The 15,221-nt window shown below is 47.4% G+C and overlaps 1 protein-coding gene across 1 annotated transcript; it reads left to right on the top strand.

Annotated features, from left to right (window-relative positions):
* The first annotated feature begins 1,884 nt into the window (after positions 1-1,884).
* On the top strand, positions 1,885-14,754 carry fbxo46 (F-box protein 46). The gene is made up of 3 exons (XM_063205493.1): positions 1,885-2,328; positions 10,026-10,500; positions 11,071-14,754. Exons 2-3 carry the CDS (start codon positions 10,177-10,179, stop codon positions 13,162-13,164), a joined length of 2,418 nt encoding a protein of 805 aa, XP_063061563.1. The 5' UTR covers positions 1,885-2,328; positions 10,026-10,176; the 3' UTR covers positions 13,165-14,754.
* Positions 14,755-15,221: the final 467 nt, after the last annotated feature.

Genomic DNA, 15,221 nt, shown 5'->3' with positions numbered 1-15,221 from the left:
CTTTTCACAAATAAAAAAATAAATAAAAAAAAATCACAGATCAAAACATTGCACTTCTCGTGTACTGAATACAATAGACATTGTACCATGCACAGTGACTCCTGACACTCCTGGACACTTAGTTGGTTACTTGGTCTTGGGTTGTTCTGTAGCATACCGCTCAGCTAAGGCATATGTGATATATCACTAGGACACTTTTTCTTTGTACACATTTTAATTTGTGTGTGTGTGTGTGTGTGTGTGTGTGTGTGTGTGTGTGTGTGTGTGTGTGTGTGTGTGTGTGTGTGTGTGTGTGTGTGTGTGTGTGTGTGTGTGTGTGTGTGTGTGTGTGTGTGTGTGTGAATGTATGTAAGACTGTGCTATATATATGGTTAAGATATGTGTGTAAAACCTGTGTGTAATGTCTTCTGTATTTATGTAGGTCTATGTATGCTACTTACCTTAATTTCCCCCTGGGAGCAAATTATACTCTCTACTCGATACTCTACTTCATGAAAAGGTGGATCTTCTCCATGTCCACTATTTGGAATTTCAAATAGACATTTTTAGCAGCAAAAATTACTGTACTTTGGTCATATTATATTGGATTATTACTTAGTAAATATTCATGAAAATATCCAATTTTGCAATAGGCAGTTTATTATGAGCAACATAGTTCCAATACTACTCTGGCCACAATACTACTCAGTGCATCTTTAAATGAATTTAAGCCTGCTTGAGTGCAGCATTTTCACTGTACTACCCATATCAACGTGTTGGATGATGGCTGGTGCCAAGCGAGAGAGGAAAAATAATGAAGTAGCTTTTATAAAGTACTTTTTCACTTTTACTTGAGTGTATTTTCAAATAGGTGTGATGAGCTATGTGGTTCAGCGACAGCTGCCACAGTCAATTGGAATGTCGGCATGCTTGCATTCTGCTTTTAACGGACATAGCCTACAGGGCTATTCAATTAGAATTTCATCTGGGCCACATTTCGAAACCAAGAACTGCAGTCGGGCCGCACATTTTCAGACATCACGACCACTGAAATGACACTTAAAATCAGTAGTCCACAAACAAATTTTAAACATGTTCCTCTAACCTAAAACTTGCTCACAATAAATGTGAATGTATAAGACAAGCAGAAGATTCACAAGCAAAAAATGTGTTGTACTGCAGGAACAAAACTGAAATGTATACTGCTTCAGTTGGGGGCCACGTCTGGGCCGCATGTGGACTGCATCTGGGCCGCATGTGGCCCTCGGGCCTCCAATTGAATAGCCCGGGCCTACTCTGTCGTTTCCATCGCTCGTATCGCTCGTGCTGCACACTCCAGCGATTCTCTGTTGCTTAATCTCGCCGCCGTCTGTGTATTCGCCCGGTTACTCTTGTGTCTTTCCAGGGGATGCCTGTCCCAGGGATAAAGTGTCAGTAGTTCACAAATATCTCCCAGTCAAATACCTGACATAACGGTACCTGGTGTGTACCAGGCCACTTGGGGAAGGGTGTTGTGACCCCTTCTGACCTTGTGGCCCCTGGGGCCTGCATCCAGTTGGCACATCCATTAGCACTTTGAATTATTCCTAACATTTGTAAATATCATTTAGGCTTACAGATGTAAAGAAAATTATGTCCAAAGACAGAGTCAAATTCAGAAGGCACATCTGGTGGGGGGAAAATTCGTGAAAAATACTCATTTGGCAACATGACAACACAGCTGAACTGACCTGGCAACCCCAAATGATACAGGGGGGAGGTGCTGGTGGGTAGGGAGAGTAGCGGAGGGGGTGAGAAGGAGGGCTTGCAGAAAGGGGGAGCAAGTGAAAGCCATATATGGGCACGCCATCGAGTCTGCTTTGCCATTGGTTAAAAGGCTTATGCAGCTGCCTGTCAACAAGATGGCCTTGCTCGACTGCTCGCCTATGGCTGACTATTATGGTTAGCTATGCAGGAAACCTAGAAACAACTTATGTTAGCAGTCAAAGGCCATCTTAAAAGTGCTGAAAATTTACACAAGTTAACAAAAAATAGAACAATTATTGAATGAATGCGCCCTCTAATGTTGGGTGCCCTACCTAATCAAAATCGGACATACTGTGTGTGGATTAGCTAAATCAAGATAGGCACCGCAGGTAGCTAACGTGAACGCTAGCCAGAATTTAGCTAAAGCTAACAGGCTAGCACTAGGTTGGTTCATACCTGCAGTCCGACATCCTTGTTCTGATTCCTTCCTTGTTTGGTGGTCTGGAGGGGAAGAGGAATCAGTTTATTGACACGTCTACGCATAAAGACAGTTCTGGACGGGCAAACCTCATCATAACAACGTACCTGAGGATTATTTTCTAGGTAAGAAGGGAAACAATGCAATTTAGAAAGACTGTTAATGGCATTAACATTGGCTGTGAACGAGTCAGCATTGCGTACCTAGTGAGCTAGCTTGCGAGCTAGCTAGCTGTGGCACCTAGATGGGTTGTCTGCCAGCTCTAGGACAATTAACCAGACTACTTAGGAGAGAACAAACGTTTGTTAATGCCAACAAACTATCCCGTTGATAAAACTTTACCATTCTTTAGTTGTATTTGGAAAAACACAGTGGAAAATAGCAATGTATGAGGATGTCTATGCCATAAAAGGCCCACTTAACGCGAGGGACTGAAATTGTTTACAACGACGTGTATCAGCTGCTAGCTGAAACTAAAGATTAGAATTTGTCACCTTTTAAAAGATATCAAGTAAATGGTATGCTACTGTATACCATTTGTCACATAATATACCCATTTTCTTTGGTGATATTTTAACTCTGTGAGTGTTGTACTTTGGTTTAGTATGTCATAAAACAATTTTAGGAATTGTTTTTCCTCATCCCCAACTTTGTTAGCTAGGTAAGGCTAGCTATCTAAACCTTAGCATGGAGTCTGCCAAGTAATGTCGGAATGTGTGGATGCTTAAATGTTCTTATGAGCAACAGGAACGTGTAGGTATGGAAGATTATTGCATCGAGGGATGCATAATCTGTCAAAATTGAGTTATGCCCCTGTTATGCCTGTTAATAAATACACCTGTTTGTTAGCTAGGTAAGTTAGCAAACACAACCTAGTTACCAACCAGCTAGGCATCATTAGTTGCCTTATTCGGCTAGCGAGACGGGGTTGTAATACTGGCTTTCTGATTTCGTTGTTACAGCTTTTTAACCTCTTGCGATGTTTGAGGTGTAATGACATTGTAGCCTGTGTGTTCAAAGGTTTGTTACGGTTGACTATAAGTAAACTCTACTGTCAGTGAGTGAACTATTAGTTCGCTTTCTTCTGGTGGTAGCTATATAGCTTGTTTATGACATTGGTGGTTGCTAGCTAACAAATATCAAATGTGGGTGATATTGGCCAGTTTTAAACAAATGGGTTTGATGCTTGTTCAGGGTCATCTTTAGGTATGCGAGACGAGACTCGATGTTTGCATGAATAAACAACAGTTTGTATGACAAGGAAGTCTTTACAATGTCGGCCTACCGAACCTCTCAGTTTAGTGTAATAACCCGCTAATGACATGGGATCGCTAAGCTGTGTTTATGGAAACAGTGCAACTTGGCTGTTGACTATCAAGGTTCAGATTGAGGTTGTTGTTTCTTTATGAATTGTCATGATATTTGATTTATGTGGGCAGCCTTCCTGGTTGTTATGGACGTTTCATAGCTGGTGTTTAACAGGTTAGCTTTGCTCTCAGTTCAGTGTAAAATTTCACAAAGCCACTTGCGTCCTTTCTCCCGTAAGACATGGCGAATGTTTTTGTTTTTATGGTGTGCTGACCAACACAACCGAACCATAGTGATAAAATCCCCACTGTGTATTTCCACTACAAGAAAACGCGCGCCTGTCACATCGTTTGTCTTGGTGGGTATCGTAACTTTCTACTCGATAGCTAATCTGTCTGTCCAGGTGAGCTATCTTATCCCCCACCCACAAGGCCTCACTCACGCAGACTGGTAACACTGTATAACCTGTTGGGTTACATCTTGACAGGTTGGGCGAAGTCCACCACTTGATCAATTGGCAGTCTTTAAAGCCTCTCTTCACTTGACATTTTGAGCTCTGTATGTAAATAGCTTTGAAGCAAGCATTCTTCACACTTCTTCACAGGCTCTTTTCCCACCAAGTCTATTCGAGTAGTTGGAGCAGTGTTGCTAAAACTGCCACATTTTTTCAGTTTGAATGATGGTAAGCATTTTCCTGAGTGTGTCATACCTCTGTGTTGTGTTCAGCAGGGCTGACGTGTCTGTCTAAGACAACAACAAGATGGTAGTAGTTGTATTTGTTTAGCTGTTTTGTTAACAAACATGGCATTCTATTATCTGGCTGTTACTAGATGAATGGGTTCTGTCTAGTGAGCGGAAATACATAATACTGTAGTACAATAGTTATAGGTTTTCTGGGCAACAGGTCAGAATCTTGCAGGGGTAGACTGCACACTTGTTCTATCTTCTACCTTTGATGAGTGGAGATTGTGTCTCTGGCCTGAGTCTGCGTTTTAGCTATTATATGACTCAAACTAAGTTGTGTTCAAAATGTTTTTCAGTGCAAAGTTATAACTGTTCACGACTCTTCCCAGTTGGGTTTGTTAGCATGGTTGTGACAACTAGGGATGCACGATGTATCGGCCAGATGTATCGGTACCGGCCGATATTTGACATTTCTCAACACATCAGACATCGGTCCGATGGGTAAAACTGGGCCGATGTTAACGCCAATGGTTTTTTTTATATGTTAAGGTTCTAAAAGATTGGACTTGACGGTGACTTTTATTGTTTGTCTTCTAGTTTGTCTCTATTTTTCATCTAATTTTATCACAGGGAGTTTTTGGAAATAAGAGGACATTCAAAAATTCAGTTCGTTTGCATCATTGTCAGTCTGTATTAAATGTTATCTCTTTTAAAAAACTAAAAAACAATGGTATCGGTTAATATCGGTTATCGGCCCTTACAGCAACATTTATATCGGATATCGGTATCGGCCAAAATTTTCACATCGGTGCATCCCTAGTGACAACCCTTTGTACAGACAGTTGCTTACTTTTGTTGTCTTTAAACCCGTGAGACAGATGCATATATATTTTCCAAGATTTCAACTGTTGAAAGTCTGAAAATGTCACTGTCATTACACAGCCCACTAACACCAATGGAAGCATAATGCGGGCCCTCTTCCAGTTTCCTCATTCAGGAAGAAGATCCCTTTCTTCAGGAAGAAGGCTGGTTACTCGTTTGGGTTGAGAGGCAGAGCCCTTTTGTCCCCCGGTGGTGGCTGCCATAATTAGACACTCTGGTCAGACTGGATGAAGGGCTGATTAAAACCTTGCTGCTGCTGCTGAGCTGACCCCCTCTTTTAGTTTGGCCTCCTCAGTCAGTAGGTGGATGGATGTTGTGCATGGTGGTGGAGAGAGACAGAGAGGGGGTTCCTGCCCATTATCCCGCTAAGTGCCACCAATCACTTCATCATAAGCTGTTGGCTCTCGCTCTGCTGTGCTGTGCTGTGTAGAAGGCTGCGCGCCTCTCCGCCCGTGACAAAAGGGCTCCTCTCCTCCGCCCCTGGCTCCTTTTTATTTTTGCGTCTGGCGCGGCTTGTGATGAAGGAAGCCGCAGCAGTAGCAGCAGGCCCCATTGTTGCCAGGGGTGGGGAGGAGGACCCTGCATGCATCTCATCTCATCGCCTCGGTGGCCCCCTCCTCCACCCACCACCGCCAACGCCACCGCCCCTGCCCACGGTCGCATTGTGTGTGCAGACGCGCAGGGGTGGAGTGCGTCTGTGGCCGTCGTAATTCATCATGGAGCAGTGCAGTGCAGTGCAACAGAGGGTCTGACCCAGCCAGCCACCTTACTGGAGGGGAGAGGGAGAGGCAGAGTCTGTCTGACAAGACAGAGAGAGAGGTTGTGACCGCAGGCTTCTGGGAGGGAAGTGGAAAGGGTTTGTTGTTGGGGGTGGGGTGGAGGGCCAATGAGGGCAAGTTAAGATTGGCTGAGGTGCTGAATTCATTGATTTCACTTTCACTGGCTTGTCTCTTCTTGAGTGTGTGTTTGTGTTGGCATGTTGTTTCCCTATTTGTTGGTTTTGGTTTCACTTGTGAACGTTGTTGTGTTGACAGTGGAAGGCTGAAGTGGAGAGCTGCCTGTCTCTTCTCCCCAGCCCCATCTTGATAACGGCGTGATGACATTTTCTCTGTTGAAAGGCCGTTGAGTGACTGAGTGGCTGTCGGCTACAGAAATGAAGGGCAAGACCTGGCAGAGCAATGCGTGAGAGAGAGGTTGTGTGTGTGTGTGTGTTTGTGTGTGTGTGTGTGTGTGTGTGTGTGTGTTTGTGTTTGTGTTTGTGTTTGTGTTTTGTGTGTGTGTGTGTGTGTGTGTGTGTGTGTGTGTGTGTGTGTGTGTGTGTGTGTGTGTGTGTGTGTGTGTGTGTGTGTGTGTGTGTGTGTGTGTGTGTGTGTTTGTGTTTTGTGTTTGTGTGTGTTGTGTAGTGTATTTATGCATGCCCTGTATGAGACTAGCAGCCCTAAATGTGCCATGAAGTGCTTTCTATCCCAGCTATCCCGGGCCTCTGCTAGGATTTGACGAGATTACGTAAATGGCTGAAATCTGCATGTAATTTGCAGCAATTGTTTTCATTGGAGAGCGAATAAAGTGCATCATCATCATCCCTATCCCGAAGGGTTTGACATTGTAGACGTGAGGTCTGCATTAGTGGTGTGATGCACGCCACGCCTAGCTGAAATCATTCCTCCACATCCCTCCCTCTCTTCTTTCTGTTGTGGCTGCCGGACATCATGGCCAATGCCGTTTCCACCATTTCCGATCTGTCTGATGATTAAATCTCTGCAGATCCAGTTAGGCACACGGAACAGAGTCCTACAGATTTGAGCCCTCTTCAGTGGTTTATTTTTTTACTCTTGTGTTGAGCCGTATACACTTAACACCCACGAGTGGATATTTCTAAGTGCATGTGTGTGGAGGGAGGGGGAAGGGAGGGAGGGAGGTGGGTGTTATTGTGGGCTTCATCTCCCTAAATCTTTAACTGTCTTGCGTAATTTTGGAATACGGTCTTGATGGCTTGGTGATGACATGTCTGTGTGGTGCACATATCCATGGTGCTTTGAAAAGCCCTGCAGTGGGCTTTCTCTGTAATCATGACTTGAGTCTTGCAGGCAGTGCGGTAGAGGAGAGCCCAAAACGGCGCAAGCCCATTGGGGGATTAGTGTCAGCGATTTCACCCCCTCCTCCTCCTCCACCACCACCTCCTCCTCCACCACCATCTCTGCCTATCTGAGCATTTACCACCGTGCAGCACAGGGAATGTAACAAAATATTGACACTCGATTGAGTGGCTGTCTGTTGCATGGGGGGTTGTTGTTGAGAGAGGTGCAGATTTGAGCTGCTGACGGTGTGAAGTGACGTTTCAAGGAGTTGTACTTTCTCCCCCCTTTTTTTCATCCCGTCCTCAACAACATTATTGAAAGCTCTTGCTAAGAGCTTGTGGAAAGTGATTAGGCGTCCAGGATCTAAGTGTTGTTGAGTACACCGCAGTGTACTGCATGTGTACTGTGCATTAACATGTTTGGTATTTGGCGTTGCAGTGTAAATAATCTTAGACCAGCCCAAGTCTTGGTTTTGTCTTTGTGTGTGGTGTTTGCCAGCAGTCTGTGTTTTGGCACTTTCGTGGTGTTGCTGTTTAATAAGGCATTAAGTCCTAATTGACAATTTACAGTTGCCCAGATCGGGTCCAAATATGCTAAGACTTGAAAGCCCTGAAAATATGTGAAGTGGATCTGGAGGCAAAGGTGTGTTTATGGTGCTTTTCTTGGGTCTAGTGCATTGTGTTTTGATAAGTCCATAATCTTTCCAAGGACTTGACTCAACTCGCCTATTAAAATATTATATTGTATGCTTACATGCACCCATGATCCTTATGACCTCAGTCAGAATCCATTCACATTCCATTTGTTGTGCATTGATGTTGTTTAAAAAAGGGGGTGGGGAAGCGAGGTTACTCCTTGAAACATGGATTTAGTGACAGTGAAAGCCCACATGGGAAACTCCAACTCTCGTTGTCATTGTGACTCAGCACTCAACAGCACACAGTGCTCACAACAAAATTACATTTATGCCTCACCTGTTCAAGGGGGCAGCCTCCAATGGGGCGCCAAGGGGAGCAGTGTGGTGGGACGGGACGGTATCATGTTCAGGGTACCTTAGTCATGGAGGAGGATGGGGAGAGCACTGGTTAATTACTCCCCCACCGACTTGGCGGGTCAGGAGTTGAACCGACAGCCTTTGGGATACAAGTCTGACGACCTAACCGCTTACCCATGACTGCCCATGTAGCCATACAAGTCATTGTTACCTCCATATGATTGACCATTTTATGTTGTCAACTCCAGTGTCCTGCATATTAGCTTACGTGGCTGTTTACTGTCTACTGTCTACTGAGTAATGAATAAACTGGAGTCTTTTGCAATTTATAAGTGCTCAGTGAATTCCATGGTCTTATAAATGCATCATGGCCTTATGGCTTCTCTTCATCTGCCTTGCCCCTTGCCCCTTTGCAACCACGTCACATGTAGCAACAAGTCGGTATAAAGACAACTCAGACCTCCTAAACATGGAATAAGCAATTCAAGTTCTAAGAGTCCAAAGGAACGTTCTGCAGCTCTTTGGGGAGGCTGTGTAATAAACATACGGTCTAGCCAAAACTTATGTGTGCTGTCTTGCAAATTGCTCCAAAGTGGAAATTAAATGATGGGTGCAGAAGGTCAGTTCCAAAGAATGTTGAACTATTACAATCAAAAATTTCAGTCGGTACAAATTACTAAATGATTTGTCACTAAATGTAGTTTGTTAGTATGCATATTTTTTGGCTAAACAATGTAAGTCCTAATTATTGAAAAGGGAGGTGCACATATGTAAGACACGGTTATCACAGGTTCTTGACAAGCGTAGGTGTTTTTGGAAGTGGCCATATGCACACTTGTCCAAAAAGGAGAAAAAGCAAGAAAATAAACAAGGCCATGTTTCAGTTTCCTTTATCGCACACTATGAATTGTATCACCAATGGGGTGCCAACGTCATACAGGAAACGAGTGAGTAGAGAGAGATGTGGAAGGATTGTCAAATGAAGCGGGCTGGAATTGAACCCGCATAACCAGCGTAGCAACCCAGTGCCCTACCGGTAGGGCCAAGGCAGTGAATTTTAAAGATTTGGATTGGTGTCGGTAGGGGTAGACCACTCGTGTTCTGCAGGCAAGAGAAGTTATCTTAACCTTTTTTTGTGGGCAAGAGTAGGTAATAGACTGCATTTTTGCCTCACAAAGTATTTGATGTCAGCCAAGCCTGAAGGTGCACAGCCAGACCCACCGCTGCGCAGCGGCCAAAGTGCCTGGATGTCAGACACACAACTTCTCTTGTGAAGTCCAAATTATTACATTTTGCACGCACACAACTCAAAAATCGCTTGACAAGTGAAGTCGACAACCACACCATTGGTTATCATTAGGGCTGTAACGATAATGTATCAAACCAAGAAATTATGATGCGCTGCATCATGATACTGTATCGTTGTGCAAGAAAGCAGTATAAAGATACACCCTTTCAAAGTACTGTTACCCTTCATCCAAGCTTGAAATGTGAAAAAAGCAAATAGATTACTTTTTAAAAATATATTTAAAAGAATCTTAAGGTGTATTGAACCGTAGGTCCAAAATTGTGATACGAAATGACTCGTGAGATGAGTGTATGTTGTCATCATTGATAACTGGTGGATCGGAAAGTAAATTTGATCAGTCCATTAGATGCCTTCTCAATCCTCATGAGCCGTGTAGAAGAGGTGGAGACTTGGTCACCCCATATTTCACAGCATTTCACCAATGTATTTCCCCCTATTTCTCTGTGTCTTCTTCCAGATTGTAGACCTCTTGTGTGCCTTCGTGAAACTGTGAAGGGACTTCGGCACCCTATATTTCACAGCATTTCACCAATGTATTTCCCCCTATCTCTCTGTGTCTTCTTCCAGATTGTAGACCTCTTGTGTGCCTGCGTGCAGCTGTGAAGGGAGCTCGGCAGCAGAATGTGTGGCGTCGGCGAAGTCCTCGGCAGCGGCCCAGCGTAGAGCAGAGCGAGAGAGGCTGTGCAGCAGCGATGCTCCTCCCGACGGGGTTCGCATTATGAACCGCGACACCTTCTCCCACATTCGGCTGTGGTGCCCGCGCCCCTTCGGCACCTACTCGCAGAACCAGAAGCCATATGGAGGAGCGGGCACGGGTCCTGGCGGGGGTGGGGGTAGCGGCGGTGGCACGTCGAGCCCCCCTCCCCCGCTCTGCAAGGCGGACGCCGCCTTGGGTAGAACCTCCTTAGAGGGCGAGCAGGAGGAGGAGGAGGAGGATGCGGGCACGGAAAACATGCCCCCCAGCGAAGACGGCACCCAGACCATGCAGCCCCCGCAGCCACCCCCTCCTCCCCCTGCACCACCCTCTCCCACTGCCGTGCAGGTGCGATAACTAATATGCAATACCAGCTTGCAGGATCTGGGGGTATTCCAAGAATCTAGAAGTTAAAGGAGAAGTCCACTTTTTTGAACATTTTAAGGCCATTTTCTGAGTGACCATTCTAAAGCTGGTTGAGATAAAATCCAAATCAGCCAAATAACAGAGACTGCAGCAAACATGAAATAAACGGTGAGGGGGACAAAACATTGCAGACTACTCAGAAAATGGCCTTAATGTTAAAAAAAAATGGACTTCTCCTTTAAGGTTGAGGTGTAGTGGTAAATCACAAGCAACCAGGTGCCTCATTTTTTAACTGAATGACACGGATCTATTATCAGGTTTACCACTTCCTCTAGGTTAACTTAGCCAGGTTTATCACTTAACCATGTTCTCGGAATACCCCCCTGGATGTGTGTGGATTTGTGTTTGTGGATTTTATATAGGCCTATATCCAATGTTAAATGTTGGCACTGAAGTGAGTTGCTTTTCACCATTGTGAACATGTACAGTATATAATGTAAATTGTACATGTGAACAGTGACGACAAAACGCTTTCAATTCTATTCTGTTCAGGTGGAGGACGGGCGCGTGCTGCTGGACACCTGGTACGTCATCAAGCCGGGCAACACCAAGGAGAAGATCGCCTTCTTCGTGGCGCACCAGTTCAGCGGCGCGGGCCTGCCGCGGCCCAGCGCCATGAAGGTCAAGGGCAACTGGGCCACCGACTGCACCAAGGCCAAGCGCCGGCGCCGCTGCTCCTCCTATGACCCGCCCGTCCGCACGCCCGGCGAGGCGGCGCCGCCCGACGCCACCACCACCACCAGCACTGCTCACGCCGTGCCCGTGGTGGTGGACGAGAACGGTCTGGCCGGGGTGAGCGAGACGGATCTGCTGTCGGTGGCCGAGATGGTGGCTCTGGTGGAGCAACGCACGGCCATGGCCTTACAGGGCATGGTGATGCAGGGACAGACCATCACCACCTCGTCATCTACAACGTCTAACCACCACCATCACCACTCCCAGGCCAACGGCGGCCTCTTCCTGCCCGACTCGGACTCGGCCCCGGTGGTCTACATGTCCGAGGAGGACGCCGCCTCTCTACCGGACTCCATCAGCACCGATTTGGACGAGCAGGGGCAGGAGGGCGAGGAGGAGGACGAGGACGAGGAGGGGGATGAGGATGGTGGTGAGCTGCAGCTGGGAGATACAAGGCGTGTGGCCCAGGCCGTGGCACACTACGAGTCCCAGCAGAGCGTGGAGAACGCGACGCCACCAGCCAAAGACAGGGCGTCTGGCGGGGAGAAGGTGGGCGGTTTGGGTTCGGCTCCGGGTCCGCCGCCGCCGCATGCCAGCCACGGGCGGGGCGAGGTGCGCATCGCCTTCCGTGTCTCAAGCATCGACTCCCGCTCGCAGTCGGAGCCCGCCGGCCGGCCGCCGCGCTGCATGTTCATGAGCTGCGGCTCGGCCGGCACCCAGACGGGAGCACGCGCCAAAGAGAAGATCACCTGCGACCTCTACCAGCTGCTCAGCCCTTCATCTCGAGACCCCAGTCTCCTCCTGGCCCAGGGCGCCTCCTCCAAGGCCGCCTCCGCCGACGGAGGAGACGCACAGCACTCCGACAGGCCTCCCTGCTCCTCCTCCTCCGCCTGCACCTCCTCCTCCTCCGTCATCTCTCCCTGCTCGGCCGTTGCCGAGGGCGCCGGCCCCGAGCTGGGGGTGCCCGTGGCGACGGAGACGACGACGACGAAGAAGAATGTTTCCCGCGAGCGCGTGACCGGCTTCCACGTGGAGGTGGTGGTGACGGGCGCCGTGGATCAGTGCGTTTTCTACGGCAAGGACAGCACCGAGAATGTCCAGGAGGAGACCGTGTGCTTCGCCAAGAGCGGCGGCGGCGGGGGAGGGGTGGGCAGCTCCACAGACGCCGGCGACGACCCCCCGCCCGGCCAGCTCTTCTTCCTGCAGCCCGCCACCCCCGCCGACGAGCACGACGTCACGGGCACTAGCACTAAAGGCGGCGTAGGCTTGATCTCGTTGGACTGCGCCAACAACAATAACAACAGTGGCGGGCCCTTAGTGGGGGGTAAGGGCGTGTCGGGCGTCGTCGCCAACGGGGCGGGGGAGCGCCCCATTTCGCCGATTCTAGAGGACGGCACGGCGACGAGCAGCCCCGATTCGTCGTCGTCGCTGTGTCGACTCTACCGGCACGTGTCTCACGACTTCCTGGAGATCCGTTTCCAGATCCAGCGTCTGCTGGAGCCGCGGCAGTACATGCTGTCGCTGCCCGACCACATCATGGTCAACATCTTCAGCTACCTGCCCACGCGCTCACTGGCGGCGCTCAAGTGCACCTGCCACGACTTCAAGGCGCTGATCGAGACGTACGGCGTGCGCGCCACGGACTCGCGCTGGAACCAGGACCCGCAGTACCGCGACGACCCCTGCAAGCAGTGCAAGCGGCAGTACGCGCGCGGCGATGTCTCGCTCTGCCGCTGGCACCCCAAACCTTACCACCACGACCTGCCTTACGGACGCTCCTACTGGATGTGCTGCCGGCGCACAGACAAGGACACGCCGGGCTGCCGCGTCGGCCTGCACGACAACAACTGGGTGCAGCAGCCCTGCGACCACCTGGGCCAGACGCGGGCCAAGCGGGACGACGGCAGGTAAACGGGGCCGGAGTGGGTGAACACGGCGGACTATTTCAAGGGGTGATGGGATATTTTTTTGCTTTTTTGTTTTGTACGTTTTTATTTTTTTTTAATGGAGGGAAGATGAGTTTTAAGTGGGGAGGCAGGGGGTTCTCATCACTTCCTCCTGCTCCATCTCTTCCTCGTCTCTCTCTCTCTTCTATTTCCTTCACTATCCCTCTGTCTCTCTCTCTCTCTCTCTCTGTCTCGCTCTCTCTGTGTCGCTCCACCACTGCACCCCGTCCGCCCTACCCCACGGCCCATATGCCTGCCTGTTGGTACCTCCAATGAATGCCATCGTTAAATGTTCGGGAAGTAATGTCCAGTTCGTTGGCTGGCCTCCTCTTCCGGTCTCGTCGGGCCGGCCGCTGTCTAACCTCGCTATCATGTCTGTATGAGTTCTGTCCTCGCAGTATCACTCTCTAACACACAACACAACACATTACATACAACACACCTGTATTTAGCAGGCCAGTGCACACACAATGAGGAAGCAAAGAGAGGAGGCTGGTGAATACTTTTTGCAATTATGTCTGCTGCATGGGATTCAAAATAGATCTTGGCATTTATACTCGTGAAAAGAAAAAAAGAAATGAGGTAGTTCCTTTTGTTTGTTTTTTGGCTTGGCAATCTGTTTTGGCGATTGATTTCTGGAATTGACCCACCCCCTCCTTTAACCTACTCCATACAGGAGGGAAACAATGGAGGGTGTCGCAAAAGAGGAAAAAAATATATATAAAGGAGCTTAAAAAGTTTGCTGTCAAAAGACTTGCTTATCTCATATGGGGAGGCTCTTGGGAAAGTCTCAACAAAAGCTGACACTGGGGGGGCATGAAACAGAGCAAAATTGATGTCACTTTGCAAAGGCCTGATGTCACTTTTTTGTGAAAAGAAATTACTGCTACATCATAGATTACTTTTTGTTTGGTTGGGTGTGAATGATTGTTATTGTTATTATTATTATTATTATTATTAAGATTTTTTTTCTTCCCTTCCTGTTTTTGAGGACTATGTTCTCTCCCCCTTTTTATCCTGTTTTTGTGTGTTTGTTTGTATTTTTTGTTTTCTGGAATTTATGGTTGCAATTTAATTTTAGATCTTTTACGTTTTATTTTGTTTTTTGTTTCCTCTTATCTCAGACGAGAACCTCCTACCTAGCCTCTCTCCTTGCTGGCAGGCAGAGGAAGCCCTTTGCCAAAGCAGTCTTGTGTGTGGTGGGTTTCTTTTTTTTGTTCTGTTTTGTTGTTTGCTTCGTGTGGGGTGCATGGAAGATTTGCAAACCCACAACGAAATAAATGAATACATAAAAAAAGAGGACCATAGTGAGTTTGAGAGAAGAACACCAGCTTCCAGCCTTAACCCTGCTCATTCCGCTCACTGCCTCCAACCCCACTTTTGGAGAAAACTGCTTAAAAAAAACAGAACAGGAGAATGCAGAACTTTATTTCCATGAGAACTTAACAACACCCTCGGCTCTGGGGGAGTTTGGGAGACCGTTGTAGGTTTCAGAGATGTCCAGTGCTAATGGGAAAAAATATCTACGTCTAAAAATAAAAAGAAATGATTTAAATGACTGTGTTTACCCTTCGTTTGCCTTCTGTTAACAACCATGTATGACGTCTGGGAATGTGCCTTAATGATTTGTTTTCTGCTGCAAGGATCAACTAAGTCAAGAATTTAGTGGTTGTGGTAGATTGTTGTAATAGCTGGAAAAGGGTCAGGGTCAGGAGGACCGAATTGGGCTTTACATGGTGACAATCAAAACAGAAGACGCAAAAATCCTCTTAAAAATGTCAATGCCTTTTACATGAGAATGATTGCGAGTGTACATTTATTTTAAGTGGGTTTCGTTTACATGGGGCTGACGACCCAAAAATCTAGAGAACCAGACGCAACCCAAGTCATCTTCAAAACTCCCACTATGGAAGGAGTCTTGAGATTTGTGTCTTCAAGCCTAGATGGGAGGATTGCAGTGTAACGATAACACTTTTGGTCAAATATTTTTTTTTGTTTTCCCCTCGCAATCGTCCTTGTACA

Source organism: Engraulis encrasicolus, chromosome 8 (genome assembly GCF_034702125.1).
Source record: "Engraulis encrasicolus isolate BLACKSEA-1 chromosome 8, IST_EnEncr_1.0, whole genome shotgun sequence".
NCBI classification, from domain to species: domain Eukaryota; kingdom Metazoa; phylum Chordata; class Actinopteri; order Clupeiformes; family Engraulidae; genus Engraulis; species Engraulis encrasicolus.
Note: the sequence above shows the minus strand (reverse complement) of the source record. Positions and strands in the feature narration are given on the sequence as shown.

Excerpts from the sequence above, each read along its gene's own strand:
- fbxo46 (XM_063205493.1), top strand. The coding sequence starts at position 10,177 with ATGAACCGCGACACCTTCTCCCACATTCGGCTGTGGTGCCCGCGCCCC. Across the intron at positions 10,501-11,070 it reads CCTCTCCCACTGCCGTGCAG|GTGGAGGACGGGCGCGTGCT; the intron begins GTGCGATAACTA and ends TATTCTGTTCAG.